This window comes from Saccopteryx leptura, chromosome 10 (assembly GCF_036850995.1).
Source record: "Saccopteryx leptura isolate mSacLep1 chromosome 10, mSacLep1_pri_phased_curated, whole genome shotgun sequence".
Lineage (NCBI taxonomy): Eukaryota > Metazoa > Chordata > Mammalia > Chiroptera > Emballonuridae > Saccopteryx > Saccopteryx leptura.
The window spans coordinates 12,488,025-12,502,768 of record NC_089512.1 but is presented as its reverse complement, the minus strand read 5'-3'; the positions used below and the strand labels follow the sequence as shown (position 1 = coordinate 12,502,768).

The following is a 14,744-nucleotide window of genomic DNA, read 5'->3' as shown; positions in this document are numbered from 1 at the left end:
TTGAGATTTAAGTTTATAAGGTTTAGCTGATTAAACAAAAGTATTCATAAAATACTCATGTCTCTTTGGGGTAACTCCTTTTAATTGTTTTTAAAAGATTGAAGTACAATGCTTATTTTTAAATAGTATTTGGAGTTTAAAATTATTTTTATCTGAAATGTTAATATATAGCTATTTTCTTATTTTCATTCAGTAATTTTTGCTATGCACAGTGTACAGAATAATGCCACTAATACCCATGTACTCACCGTTCAGATTAACAGATGTAATTTTATTGTATTTGATGTTTAACTTTCAGTGACAAAATTATATTTGGAAATTATAAAATGACTGTGTAGGTAAAGACTATTCAGTATGTATTTTGAAGTACCTGTGTTTTAAAAGTATCAAAATAAGCTGGAGAAAAACAGGGTCTGCTTTTTCTAGTAATTTGTTCTTAGAGTAGATAAAGTGAAAGTTGAGAGTTTTTTTCCCCTGAAGGATCAGGACTATTTTAAGATTGTATTACTGATCACAGTCATTGATGAGACTGATGATATAAATGTAAAGGCTATTACCATTATATAATTATTTTAAAGAGTAAAATCATATTCTTAGGTACAGTTGGGTGCTACTCTGTTTCTGGGTGCTACTCTGTGTGTACAGTTGGCCTGAATGTGCTACTTTAGTAATTATTCAAGGAACTTCTTATGTATATATGTATAACATGTACATATCCTCCATAAAAGTATAAAGGGACTACATCAAAACTCTGGGAAGCCAAAAGGCTATACAAGGTAAAAAAAAATTAAGCATTTAATTTTCCCAGAATTTAGAAAATCTTGTAGGTAGGGTGGTGGTATACACATTAGATGGATGGACATTGCTATTGAAGTTGTCTGAGATAACAGTTGATGCTGATCAGCCCGCCCTTTGCGGGTCACTAGTACAATGTCTTCTGTGAAAATTGTATCAGTTTATGCTCCATCAGTATTTCTGAGCTATGTATCAAAGGCCTTAAAAGTTGTTACCCTTTAATTCAGTAGTTGAAGCATTTCCTCAGTGGAAGAAATTAAGAGATTATTTATATTGTTAGGCATTGTTCAAATAGCAAATGAAATAGAGAAGGACAAACTATTCAAGAAGCATGTCAAATGCTGTACTACGGATAATATTTCATAAGGGTCTACAACACAGGAAATTTTTATATTAAAAGAATGCCTGTTTAAATACGAAATATATCAAAGTATCATTAATTGTATATCATTTTGGCAGTGGTTCTCAAAGTGTGTGCCAGGGCGCACTGGTGCGCCCTAGAAGATTTCCAGGTGCGCCCTATGGTATTCCAGAGAAATATGTGCCTGTTAGGGACCAAAAAACCAACAGGGTTTAGATTTTGGGGGAACAGAGGTGTGGGGAATTGGCTGTAAGCTGACAGTCTGCCCAACCCCCCACCTCACTTGCTTGATTAGGTTGCAAAAGGCTGTTAAGCTGTGATGCTGGATTGTTTACACTACCCCCCATGTTCCCCGGAAAGATGGGAGGCAAGTTTCTTCTGTCCTTTGTTTGGTGTAAAGTTAAGATGATGTGTATGGTGGGGGTTTTCTGCACTCAACACAATTAACAGTAAAAAGAGAGGAATTCTTCAACGTAGTGACAAGGAAATGAGAGTTTGCCTTTCAACATGCCCAAACATTGAAAAAATTGCTAGGACACATCAGGCTCATGTTTCTCATAAACACAAGAATGAAAAAACTTAACACATTCATGCCAGGACCTGCCGAATTTACTAAAGCTAACTTAGAATGACTCTCTCTCTCTCTATATATATATATAAAAAGATAGCTTTTTTGTTGTATTTTTATTTTTTAACCCCTCCTTTTTATGAAATTTAAAAAGCATAACAAAAAATGTAACATAAAAATGTTTTTTTTAGTGTCAGAATAAATTTAATTTTGTAGTATTTATTTTTAATTAATTACCATAAAAGCATGCTTGGACTTTATATATATTTTTTAATATTTGACTTAATTATTATAACATATTTTTCAGAAATTTGTATATTATGCGCCTACAATTATTTGTAGGATCGTAAATGCGCTCCGACTTCAAAAAGTTTAAGAACCACTGCGTTATGGTAATGACAAAGAAAAATTTTATACTAAATATATATTTCACTTTATGGATAGGGTAGAGGAGAAGAAAAAATGAATAAATAGATCATTTGGGGAACGTCTTAATTTTTCCTAGCTGCAGACAGTTCGTATTTCTAATGGCCATTTTGCAGCCACATATTAGAAGATAATGTCAAAGGCGCTGATGTCAGGTGTTTTGGAGAAACAGAAGCATCATTAGATGAGTGCTTTCTATCGGCTAGTTCAGGAAGTCTCAGAACACACACAGCTGAGGATTAACAGCAGAAAGGAAACTAGAGTGAGTTATGACTTAAAAGTTAGTATTGAATAAAAAGCATGGAACAGGAAGATCTGAGAAGACTGTATAAACCTTTTTAATGACAAGGTGTTAGTGGTGGCAGTTAATAAAAATGGATATGTATTTTTTGGTTTACAAAATAAATTTTACTAAAAATTTTTAACCCCTGAGGACATATCAACAGTTTATTATTCTCCTGAAATTGAGTTGCATAGTCTTTAAAACAATACATAATTGGCTTCAGTTCTTCCAGTGCAGATTATTGGAAAAGTGAATTGTTAGTATGGAGTGCCAGTAGAGAACTGGTTTTATAATAGAGCTGCTTTATCTCTATATAGTGAGGTTACTCCCAGTTAAGGATACTTTTGAAATCTAAGGTAATTAAGATAATTTTGTCCTGATGAGAACTGGAGAAGTAACTTTAGTATGACTCTAGATTGTGTCAGGAATTATCACGTAGACTCTGACAGAGCCAAAAGTACAGAAGGTGAAGTTGAAGTTCCCACACACACCGTGAAATTGATCAGTTAATAATGCTCGTCTTTTATGAGAATGTGGTACGAAAATAGCCTTAATTTTTATAGCTGCATGAGGTACTAATGTATGTAATTTACTTTAAAATCATTCTGTAGAAAGGCACAGATACGGCATATTAACAGTTTAGCTTAGGTGATGTGGGTGTTCTTGTATCTTTTTCTGCATATTTGAAAATTTTCACAATAACAAAAAAACATAGCTTGCTTAATTAGTCCTATTAGAAAAACTAAAGGAAATATTACTGATAGTAATATCCTGAATTAAGGTATGGTTCAGGATGAACTCCTTAGATAGAAATTATTATGTATAAAGGATATATATTTTTAAACTTTTACAGAGTTTAAATCAGAAATAGCAAGATGAATCTTGACGTTTCCTTTACAAATACATTATGGAAAAGAGTGTATGTTTAAACTTGCCCCATTAGACTGGATGGGCTGGCTGTCCCCAGCTCCGTTCCCTGTCAGCACCAGGTGGTGGTGGAATCGCTCACATCTGGGGAACACTGACTGCTGCATCATTTTTAAGCATTTCCCCCCTTCATCGTTTTTGGTACTTGGTAGGCTTTTCCCATTCTTGTTTCTTGTCGTTCTTTCTGGAATGCCTGTTAGTTGGAACTTTGATTCCGTGGATCAGTTCTCTTTCTTTGTCATATTTGGTATCTTTCTCCTAGGAGTTTTTTCTCAGCTTCAGTGATGTATTTAACTTTTTAAATATTTATTCTCTCCAAGCTTTATGAGAGTAATAAATTGAAACATTCTGTTTATCCCTACCCGACCCCTATTTTCAGCTCAGTCTTAAAAAGGAGTCAGTGTTTCTTGAACTTTCTCCTTGGTTGAACGTTTTCTGGAAGTATTTGGTGAGCCTGGGTGGAGGGGGAGCTCACTGGGCCCTTAGTGGTCGGCCGGGCGCAGTGGGGGAGCTTGCAGAAAGCTCTGTCTAGAGGAGGAACGAGTTGGCTCTCTGTTTGGAGAAGATTCTGTCTGAGCTCTCTCGGGATAGTATGTATATTCCATTTCCTTAGCGGATACTTGTCAGGTTTTTGCTGATTGTGAACTTGTCTGCAGTGTAGGGATGAGTTGGTGTGTATGCTGTTGCTTCCAAAGTGCTTCATTTCCACACTGACGGACACTCGCCTCCCTTGCAACATAGGGTTGCAGTGAAGAGCAAAAATAATGTTCATGCGCTATAAAAATAATAGTATTGAGAAGTCCCTAATATACAAATGGATATTGTAAGTTTGGAACTTGAAAACACATGGATACTTATTTTTTTTCCCTTGAAGTTTGATAAACCATGGGCTTCTTAAACAGCTGCACAGCCTATAAATGTGACCAGTGGGTTTCTGAGCCCTGTGCTGGCCAAAGGAGGAGCTCAGTATAGAGAATTGGGAAGATGATTAAATAGCCAGTCACAAAGATACGAGCTAAAACAGCATCAGTGGACAGCGAACCTCCTGGTGTTCATTAAAAATGCTGGCTTTAATGTCCCACTGCAGCCCCATTGAACCAAACCATGAAACACACGGTCCTGCTGAGTACATTACAGTGAAGCCTAGAACAACACGGACTTGAACTGCACAGGCCACTTGCACACTGGTAATGAAAGTTTGGTGTTTTCAAAAATCCCATTGGACTTCTGTCCAAAGATGATCTATGATTGTTTCAGTGAGAGAATGTAAAATGGGAGAAGCCTTTTGGAACTCAAGGATTTCTTTTCCCTTCCCCCCGGCTTTCGTTATTAGAGCTTTTATGCTTTCCTTGTCATCTTCAGTAATTATGCTTTTGACATCCTGAATATCTAATTTATACTTCTTTTAAAAAGAGGTGCAGGTTAAAGAGGAGTTTTCACTTAGAAGTTTAGCTATGGATGGCGCTGTGGTTGAGCTGTCTGGGGGAGACCACAGGTTCGTGTTTCACTGTGCCACGTGGCAAAAGAAGATTTGGGGCTTTTTGTGAATATTGTCCATGACGTCTAACAGGCAGTTCTTGTCCATGACGTTTAACAGGCAATTCTAGTGACTTAGGAGTTTTAAAATCAAGTTAATTTTAAGTCCTAATGACTTGATTAACTCTTTTTAGGATATCTGAAGTACATCATTCAGTCGTTTTGAAAATTCTGCGTGGACAATGGCTACCCAAGGTGTGTATCCTAAGTCTGTAGTTACTGACCTGGGGCTCTGCTGCGTGCCATTAGCCCAGTCTGGCTCAGATCCCCCTTGCTTTCCTCTCTCCCTGCTTACTTATCAGGCTACCTTTTGCTTCATTTTCTGCTCACTCCTAATGGCTTGGTGAAATAGCAAACAAGCCACCAGCAGGAATCTAGTCTGGATGACTGCTTCTGGAGCCTGGATGCAGTACCATTCTGCCACTGATTCAGTGAGTAACTGTTAGGTGGTCCCCTAAGAGTGTAGATATTTCGTCACCAAGCAAATCCTGGCTATTTTTCCGTTACTCTTGGCTATCTTTCCAGTTTAACTTTATTTCTAAAAATATTTCAATGGGTCATATCACAGGTGTTTTTTTTTTTAACTAAGATTACATTTCTGTGGTAGTAATGCTGATGCGATTTGATTTTTGTAGCTGATTTGATGGAGCTGGACATGGCCATGGAGCCAGACAGAAAAGCCGCTGTGAGCCACTGGCAGCAGCAGTCCTACCTGGACTCTGGGATCCACTCTGGTGCCACCACCACCGCTCCCTCTCTGAGTGGCAAAGGCAACCCTGAGGAGGAGGATGTGGACACCACCCAGCAAGTCCTGTACGAGTGGGAACAGGGATTCTCTCAGTCCTTCACTCAAGAGCAAGTGGCTGGTAAGAGGATCACTGCCTTCCTGAAAGTCAGAGTGCAGCTTTGAGAATTCATTCTTCTTACAAAAACTATTGTGTGATAATAACTGAAATAAAATGGTATAAAGAAAAGGCAGTGATGCAGTGTTACGGTCACTGTTTAGGAAAGTAAATATTCGGGTGATGCTGACCCACTGGTAGTGAGTATTGAACTTCCCTCTTCCAGATATTGATGGACAGTATGCGATGACCCGAGCTCAGAGGGTGCGAGCTGCCATGTTCCCTGAGACATTAGATGAGGGCATGCAGATCCCATCGACACAGTTCGATGCCGCTCATCCCACCAATGTCCAGCGTTTGGCTGAACCATCACAGATGCTGAAACATGCAGTTGTAAATTTGATTAACTATCAAGATGATGCAGAACTCGCCACACGTGCAATCCCGGAACTGACAAAACTGCTAAATGATGAGGACCAGGTTAGTGGTGGCATGGCTAGTTTCCTCATCTGGTTTGAAGGAACTGCTCAAGGAAGTAGTCTCAGAATGTCCACCTAATATTAGTACTTGAAAACTAATGATGTCTCTTAATTCCTGCACATTATAGGTGGTGGTTAATAAGGCTGCAGTTATGGTCCATCAGCTTTCTAAAAAGGAAGCTTCCAGACACGCCATCATGCGTTCCCCTCAGATGGTGTCTGCTATTGTACGCACCATGCAGAATACAAATGATGTGGAAACAGCTCGCTGTACTGCTGGGACTTTGCACAATCTTTCTCATCATCGTGAGGGCTTGCTGGCCATCTTTAAGTCTGGGGGCATTCCTGCCCTGGTGAAGATGCTTGGGTAAGAAAACCTGGTCTGAATTGAATGCTCGGAGCTAACAAGAAGAGCGCAATCACACCATTTCTGATGAGGCTTTTTTCTTCTCCCCAGTTCACCAGTGGATTCTGTATTGTTTTATGCCATCACAACTCTCCACAACCTTTTATTGCATCAAGAAGGCGCTAAGATGGCAGTGCGTTTAGCTGGCGGGCTGCAGAAGATGGTTGCCTTGCTCAACAAAACAAATGTTAAATTCTTGGCTATTACGACAGACTGCCTTCAGATTTTAGCTTACGGCAATCAGGAGAGCAAGGTAAAAGAATTATTGTGAATGTGGTTGTCATGACATTGGAGGCCCCCAGTGTCATGTCCTTCTGTGGCCTCTTGCAAATTCATTGTATGCCTCATCTTAGAATATATCCTTGAAAAGTTACAGCATCTCTTTCTTTATATATTTGAGTGTCTGTGTAAAGCACTGAGCAAGGCAGTGGCAGTGATAGCAGGCAAGCTTCCCCTAGAGCTTTCATTCTGGGGCAGGAGATAGACACAGAAATGATAGCACTTGTCCTACTTAATCCGTAAGTGAGGAGAAAGTAGGGGCTATGAGAACACATGGGGAACCTCACTGTTCTGAGGGCGCAGGGAGACAGACCTCTTGGAGTTCGGCTCTCAAAGGTGAGAGAGGTTGACTAGGTGAAGGTTACGGAGAGGAAATGGCATCCTTGCAAGGCCTTCTGAGGGAGGAACATGGCAAGTTTTGGATATTCAAGAAATACAGAGAGGAAGGAAGAAGGTTTGAAGCGAGACTGCCGAGTTCCCGGCAGACCCCACAGGGCTTTGTAGACCATGTTAGAGAGCACTGTGAAGCAGTCAAGTGGTGTTCAGCAGAAGATGTAGGGTTAAAATCTGTCTTTAGAAAACTGGAGTCGACTTGGGAGGTGGGAGTATGCAAGGGAGTAGAGGGCAAGAATGGATGACTATGCTATGATATCTCTCTTTAAGGTAGACGCAAGTAGGAAACGCAAAGTGCCAAATCATAAGGAGTTTTAAGTGCCCATTCTGGTGTAAATTTTTAACAAATTAGCTTTGATATAACTTTCCTTATCTGGGCATTACTGTTGCATACCAACATGGTTCTACCTCCCCGCCCCCACTTTGGTATGATTTCTGGGAAGAAGAAAATTGGGCCAGAGTTGCTATATTTTTGGGGGGGTAGGGATGCCTGAATTTGAGTGGAACGCTATAGAAGGAAGAGTTAAATAGGGCCCCAATATGAGAGTCTAGATAATGTGGTCCAGAAATACACTAAGTCAAAGGCAGGGTGGCTGAAATTCTTGTGTAACAAAATAGGTTGGTATTCATATGGCTTTTCTCAGGTATTTGATCCAGATTCCATAACTAATGATATATACATGTCTTTCTAGCTGATCATTCTGGCTAGTGGTGGACCTCAAGCTTTAGTAAATATAATGAGGACCTACACTTACGAGAAACTCCTGTGGACCACAAGCAGAGTACTGAAGGTGCTGTCTGTCTGCTCTAGTAATAAACCAGCTATTGTGGAAGCTGGTAAGTATACATGTCTGTTCTGAGCTCTCGTGTGTACAGCATCTGCAGTTCTAATTGGGTTACCTGTCTTTAGGAAAAGGATAACAGAACTTGACCTCAACGGGCTGAAAGTAGATGATGTTCATCAGTTTGTAGCCAGGGTCACATTCAAAGTATATGTTCTGCTTCACACCTGCATTGGTGCTCTTTAAGCTTAGTTTAGGCAGAGTTCTTATTAACCATCGAAAATGACAGTACTTGGCTCGGTAAAATTTGTTTTTAATTTTGGTTTTGGGTAAACCCAATTTGTTTTGCTAATAGACCTCTGAACATGTAGAAGCTATGTTGATAACGTATTATAAGACAGTGTAGTTGGATGTTACCGAGTGGTTTTCTTGGTTTGGTAGTGGGTGCTGATGAGCAGTGTTTTGTGTTCATACTCTGTGTTCTTAGTGAACAAATGGTCTAATAGGAAAAACAGTTGTTTCTGTTCCCTTTAAATATTTTTAATGAAACAACTTGTATTGTGTGCCTATTAGTGCAGAGGAAAGGAGTGGGTGGTCCACACCAGGGCCTCTTGCTTTTCTTCATGAAGATGCAGTTCCTCTTCAGCTATCCCGCGTCCTTTTCCCTTTCTGTAACCCACTGAGCAGCATCTGCCTGCACTCGGACCAAGCCTCAGGTTAGAGCTGGAAGAGAGAAGCTGGGGAGGCATGTGGCAGAGACTACTGGAAGGGCAGGGGCAGCGCCTCTTCCCCACTTGTTGAGAGGAGTCTCACTGAGGATCTGGGAGAGAAAGGTGTTAGGAAGCTAGGATAGCTGCTGGCAGTGCGGCCGTGGGCTCGGGGGCAGACAGTGCGGCCGGGTGTGTACGGAACAAGAGGATGTAAGTTCTGCCAGCTATTCCAGAAATACCTGCAGTGCTTGCGGAAAACAGAGTTTTAGACTTATCAGAATTCCTGGAATGTTGAAGTGACAGATAAGCTCAGTCAGTAGCTGGGAATGGATTGGACCTAGAGGCTTATGCATCTGCATTTTAAGAAGTTCCCCAGTTTTTCTGGTGTTTTAGTTTATTCTGAAAACATTGAGTACCGGTGTTTCAAGCACTGTAATAAACACGTGGTTTCCATTGGTTAACGAAACATATATGTCCCAGTATTGATTGTAGTGAGGGAGACAGATAGGTGATTTTATAACAGCAGGTAGGGGTTCAGAACTGGGTGGGGTGGAGAGAAGGGGCTTGCCTGAAAGGGGGGTGTTAAATGGGATTACAGGGTGAGAAGGCACCTGTTACCAGTATGAGACGTGGGGACCGAGGGAAAAGAGGTTGCTGAGGTTTAGGTGTTGCAGAGTCTGTGTATCTAGAACTTAGGGGTAACGGGCTGAGGTTGACGGGCTCGGCAGGGCCAGACCAGACAGGGCCTTCACACACGGGAGGCGTGTCCTCACGCTCTAATACTGCTGTGGAAGCACAGGAGTAGAGTGTTAGGTCAGTTTGGAATGTTAGGTGGGGTTCAGAGTCTAAAGCAGGGGTCCCCAAACTTTTTACACAGGGGGCCAGTTCACTGTCCCTCAGACCGCTGGAGGGCCGCCACATACAGTGCTCCTCTCATTGACCATCAATGAAAGAGGTGCCCCTTCCGGAAGTGCAGCGGGGGGCCCGGATAAATGGCCTTAGGGGGCTGCATGCGGCCCGCGGGCCGTAGTTTGGGGACGCCTGGTCTAAAGGGTTCCTTAAAGTTCTGTCAAAGAATTTGGCCGTTATCTTAGAGATAACGAGGAGCTGTTGATGGTTGTTGAGCAGTGGTGTAGCGTCATGATGGGGTGTTTGGAATATTAATACTACGCTGCATGACAGTTTGACCGAGGCAAGCAAATAGCACCACTGAGATGTATTACAGGCTTCTAGGAGTAAAGTAGCTTGGTATTAAAAATAGATGGTAAGAATGAGTGTTCGAGACTTCTGAAAGAATCTATAGAATGTGACAATGTAGGAGGTAAAGGTGCAACCAGAAGTGGTCTGTGTGGAGAACGTGGGGACCATCAGATACAGGGAGCTACCAGAATGGAGTGTGTTCGTTTTGGGAACAAAACCAGTTAGGAAGCTGACATACTTAGTGACTAAAAGGTCAGTAGGTAGCTGAAATGCACAGTCCTGGAACACAGGGAAGACTGGGCTAAAGATGGAGGTTTCCTTAGTTACGGGGGTAAAGGCATCAGTGAGGTGGGAGCTGCCTCTTAGTCATCTGCATAGCCTTTACCCTAGACCTGCCGAATCGGAATGTGTGTGTTTGTCTCTATAGGCTGTTCTGATGGGCACCTGGAGTTAAGATCCACTCTCAGAGTCAGTAGTTACAGAAGGAGGGAATGATATCTCTGAGGGGGAGAAGGTAGAAGAGAATCCAGTCACTTAATAAATACTGAGTGTCAGCCTTGTGTAGGTCACTAATTAGTAGCTGGGGTACTTGAGAAAGGAACCAGGTAGGGACGATCTTTGTCTTGTAGAGTAGGTAGGCCTAATTATAGTTGTGATAACTGCTGTGCAGGAAAAGTACAGGGTGCCATGAGGCTAATGGCAGGCAGAGCTAACCTAATTGGAGGAAATAAAACACACCTGCAAAATGAACAAGGAGATGAGGGAAGAGTCCCACCGCAGTCAGTGGTTTCAGCAGGAGCGAGGTGGTGAAGCTAAGCTAACGTGGGCACGGAGTCCATTAGACACCGGCCAGTGTGCATGACCTCCCGTAGGGTCCTGTGTGGGAGGCTGTGAACCGGGCGAGCACACGTGCTGGAGTCAGTCCCTGGCAGTAAGCATTCCAGTGCATTCTTTTTGGATAGTTCTTAGCCCAGGAGTGTACACGGCTCCTTCAGGTCTTGGCTCAGACCTCACCTTCACATTGAGGTGACCTATTTACCCCACTTTAAACTGTAGCCCCTTCGTCTTTTTTTGTTTTTTTCGGTAATACTTCATACCATCTGACACGCTATATAGTTTTAGTTTATTGGTGGTATATTTGTTTATTGTTTGCCTCCAGCCAGACCGAAACCTCTACCAGGGTAGGGATTTTAGGCTGTTTAGCTCACTGGGATAATCCGTTCCAGCTCAAAACTGGTGGATATATAATATATATTTGAACTGATTGACTAGGTAAAAGGAAGTAAGTAACGGAACATTACCTACATGGACAGTGGAAATAATGGCTTTCCACAGAGGAAAGGAACAGTAGATATTTGACTAAGTTGAGATGCACTGGCAAAGAAAGGGAAACTGAGCAGTACCCTAGAAAATAAAAGATGGAAGGGATAAGCTCTGGCAGGAAAGACAGATGCTCCTGAGGGAAGGCACTTAGTGCTGATAAGCCCTGTTAGCTCCTGGCCACTGCCTTTGATCCTTTCTATTGTTCTAGGTGGAATGCAAGCTCTAGGACTGCACCTGACAGATCCAAGTCAACGTCTTGTTCAGAACTGTCTTTGGACTCTTAGGAACCTTTCAGATGCTGCAACTAAACAGGTAAATCCTGAGTAAGCCAGAGTCTTGGTGAGAGAGTCAAGATGAACATGGACTGAGCACCTGTTTTTATCCCCGTAGGAAGGGATGGAAGGTCTTCTCGGGACCCTGGTTCAGCTGCTGGGCTCAGATGATATAAATGTGGTCACCTGTGCAGCTGGGATCCTCTCTAATCTCACTTGCAACAATTATAAGAACAAGATGATGGTGTGTCAAGTGGGTGGGATAGAGGCTCTTGTGCGTACTGTCCTTCGTGCTGGTGACAGGGAGGACATCACTGAGCCTGCCATCTGTGCTCTTCGTCATCTGACCAGCCGACACCAGGAAGCAGAGATGGCCCAGAATGCCGTTCGCCTTCACTACGGACTGCCAGTTGTGGTTAAACTCCTACACCCACCATCCCACTGGCCTCTGATCAAGGTAAGTTGTCAGTGTAGAAGGTCGCAGAGTTAAAAACGAGCCACCTCTACCTTTTGGATGGCCGCAGTAGGAAGTACAGCCGGGGTGACTTGGGGCTCTGCGGTGTCAGAGGTCACTGCTGCCTTCCGGTGATGCCAGTAATGTTAGCGTGGTGGGGGTTTAGGCTGAAGGCGATTCTCTGTTGAACGCCAGTTCTTCCCCCTTCCTTCTTCTCTCCAGGCCACCGTTGGATTGATTCGAAATCTTGCCCTTTGCCCAGCAAATCATGCACCTTTGCGTGAACAGGGTGCCATTCCACGACTAGTCCAGTTGTTGGTTCGCGCACACCAGGACACCCAGCGTCGCACGTCTATGGGCGGAACACAGCAGCAGTTCGTGGTAGGTGCATCTCAGTAGTGACACCTGACTGTTTAAAAAGGATGCGTAAACCCATAGGATCCTGAACCTTTCTGATCATTGGCTCCCTGCGTTCTTTCCTGCCTGAAGGGCTGCTTCCTAATGACCAACAGAACTGACATGCCCCTGTGGCTGCAGGGAAGGTGACGTGGCCCCTAGTGGCACCTCTGTCTCTGCGTCATCAGCCTCGGGGAGGGGTGAGGTTGGGCATGTCATACAGGGTTTTCTGGTTTAATGCACACCCAGGTCCACGTCTTAGGAAGTAATGGAGCCGTAATTTGAATCCAAGTCTGTCTGATTTCAGAGCCTCTTTTCTCTCCTTCCAATATGAGTTACCTACCAGTGTTTAACACGCCTTTTACTATCTCTTCCAGGAGATTTTAAAATACCAAGAGATTTTAAGAATAGTGTGTTTTTGCAACCTTTACCCATAATCTCAGCCTAAAGCGTTGATGTCAAAGTGTGCCGTCTTAAAACTAGCTGCGTTAAAAGTAAAGACACTTCTGACTCCTCAGAACTTCTCCAGATTCTCTTTAAAGAGGTCTCTTTAGAAGGCAGGCGACCTTACCAGACCGGTTGTGGGACCCCTTCCTGTAGTTGTTTTGTGTGTGTGCTCATTAGGGCTTTGGCTTTCTCTGCCCATTATTTTTGGTGTTGGCCTGTGTCCATGAGGCGGCTTCATAAAATGCAAAGGGCACCTTTGATTTTAAATCTCTTCTTTAGGAAGAAAAGAGTTTTTACGTTCTTATAAAAATGTTTTTTAGAGTTGTAGAATCATAAACTTTTTAAAAAACACAAGGAAAGCAGATAGTACTTAAATTTTGCAAAAGCTTAACTTCCTTCTCTGATCTAGGCTGTCAGTTGAACAGTTTGAGGAGGTGAGGAGTGGGTTTTCTGCTGGAAGCTCCGTAGAAGTTTGGTAGTTGCTGATAAAGCTGCTGAGTTTTCAGCAAACGTACATAGGTATACAAGAGCGGAGCCTGCGGAAGGGAGATAGATGCCCACAGTGAGCACGGCTTCCCCAGCTCTGCACCCTCTCTGTTTCCCTTCCGCCCAGAGCGTTGTGCCTTCACCATGACATGGTTCTCGGGGGCTCGGGACGTGGAAGCTCTGTGTGGGGGAGGTGCCGCGTGGACTCAGGCTGCCATGTGGCCCCTTTCAGTGACATTCAACCAGCAGGACCCTCCATTCCCGAACTAACTGCAAATTCTGGGAAACTGGGTGTATGATGGGAATCACTGCTTCAGTAATTGCTCTCAGAGTAGTTCACGTTTAAAACTTAGGAGGGGAAACGCCTTAGTTATTGGGCCCGTTTCTTTTGGTAGGAGGGGGTCCGCATGGAGGAGATCGTTGAGGGTTGTACCGGAGCCCTTCACATCCTGGCTCGGGACGTCCACAACCGCATCGTGATCCGAGGACTCAACACCATTCCGCTGTTCGTGCAGGTAGGCAGGTTTTAAGCAAGCTGTTCTAGGCTTAATGTGTCCATGATATTTCAGGATGTTAGCGATAAACTTTCAGGAAATTAGGGACTGAAATAAGGGCACTGACATTTAATTTTTATCTATTATTTATAAAATGACAAGTCTGCCCATGCTCCCCTGCCAAAGTATGAAAAATACTCTCAACATGCAAGGTCCTTGATGCTGAGTACATTTAATTTTATGACAGTGCCCTCATTTTGTGGGGCAGTGGGGGAACCCTGGGGCCTGGAGCCTCAAGAAGGAGGGACGCCCCCCCCATTAGGGCACTCAGTTTTGGGGGAACAAGAGCTGAGCGGGGCTGCCTGAGCCCAGGCCTTCAGCCACGCTGGGCTTTCCAGGTCTTAGCTCAGTGAAAGCTGTCTCTGAAGAAAGGGTTTGTGGCTAAGAACATTCCAGAAAGCCAGTGCTCCACAGCATCAAGCACTCCGGAAAAGTAATTTCAGTCACGTGCTGCATAAATGTGTTTCTGTCGGGGTGGTGGTCCCACGAGATTTACGATGGAGCTGCAGAGCCCGGCACCTGTGACGTCGTAGCACTCACCTGCGTGGCGGTGCCAGCGCGAGCAGGCCTGTATTTCTCTGTGACGGTGCCCCATGGCGGTCAGTAGAGGAGCGGGCTGTGCGGGCCTGGAGCCCGGCCATAGGCTGCACCGCACAGCCGGGGTGGCCCGGCCCGGCATAGGCTGCACCGCACAGCCGGGGTGGCCCGGCCCGGCATAGGCTGCACCGCACAGCCGGGGTGGCCCGGCCCGGCATAGGCTGCACCGCACAGCCGGGGGTGGCCCGGCCCGGCGTCCATCCTCTGAGATCTGCCTCTCCACTGCTC

At 43.8% G+C, this 14,744-nt stretch overlaps 1 protein-coding gene across 5 annotated transcripts in view; it reads left to right on the top strand.

Moving 5' to 3' along the window:
• CTNNB1 (catenin beta 1) overlaps positions 1 to 14,744 on the top strand; it is a 37,250-nt gene that overhangs the window by 18,757 nt on the left and 3,749 nt on the right. For all 5 annotated transcript variants that reach the window (XM_066350314.1, XM_066350312.1, XM_066350311.1 and 2 more), the window contains 10 exons: positions 5,031 to 5,091; positions 5,532 to 5,762; positions 5,965 to 6,218; positions 6,346 to 6,584; positions 6,675 to 6,876; positions 7,988 to 8,132; positions 11,519 to 11,622; positions 11,701 to 12,039; positions 12,259 to 12,417; positions 13,761 to 13,880. In XM_066350314.1, coding sequence (XP_066206411.1) covers positions 5,079 to 5,091; positions 5,532 to 5,762; positions 5,965 to 6,218; positions 6,346 to 6,584; positions 6,675 to 6,876; positions 7,988 to 8,132; positions 11,519 to 11,622; positions 11,701 to 12,039; positions 12,259 to 12,417; positions 13,761 to 13,880 — 1,806 coding nt within the window. In that variant the 5' untranslated portion in view covers positions 5,031 to 5,078. The remainder of the gene's footprint in view (positions 1 to 5,030; positions 5,092 to 5,531; positions 5,763 to 5,964; positions 6,219 to 6,345; positions 6,585 to 6,674; positions 6,877 to 7,987; positions 8,133 to 11,518; positions 11,623 to 11,700; positions 12,040 to 12,258; positions 12,418 to 13,760; positions 13,881 to 14,744) is intronic.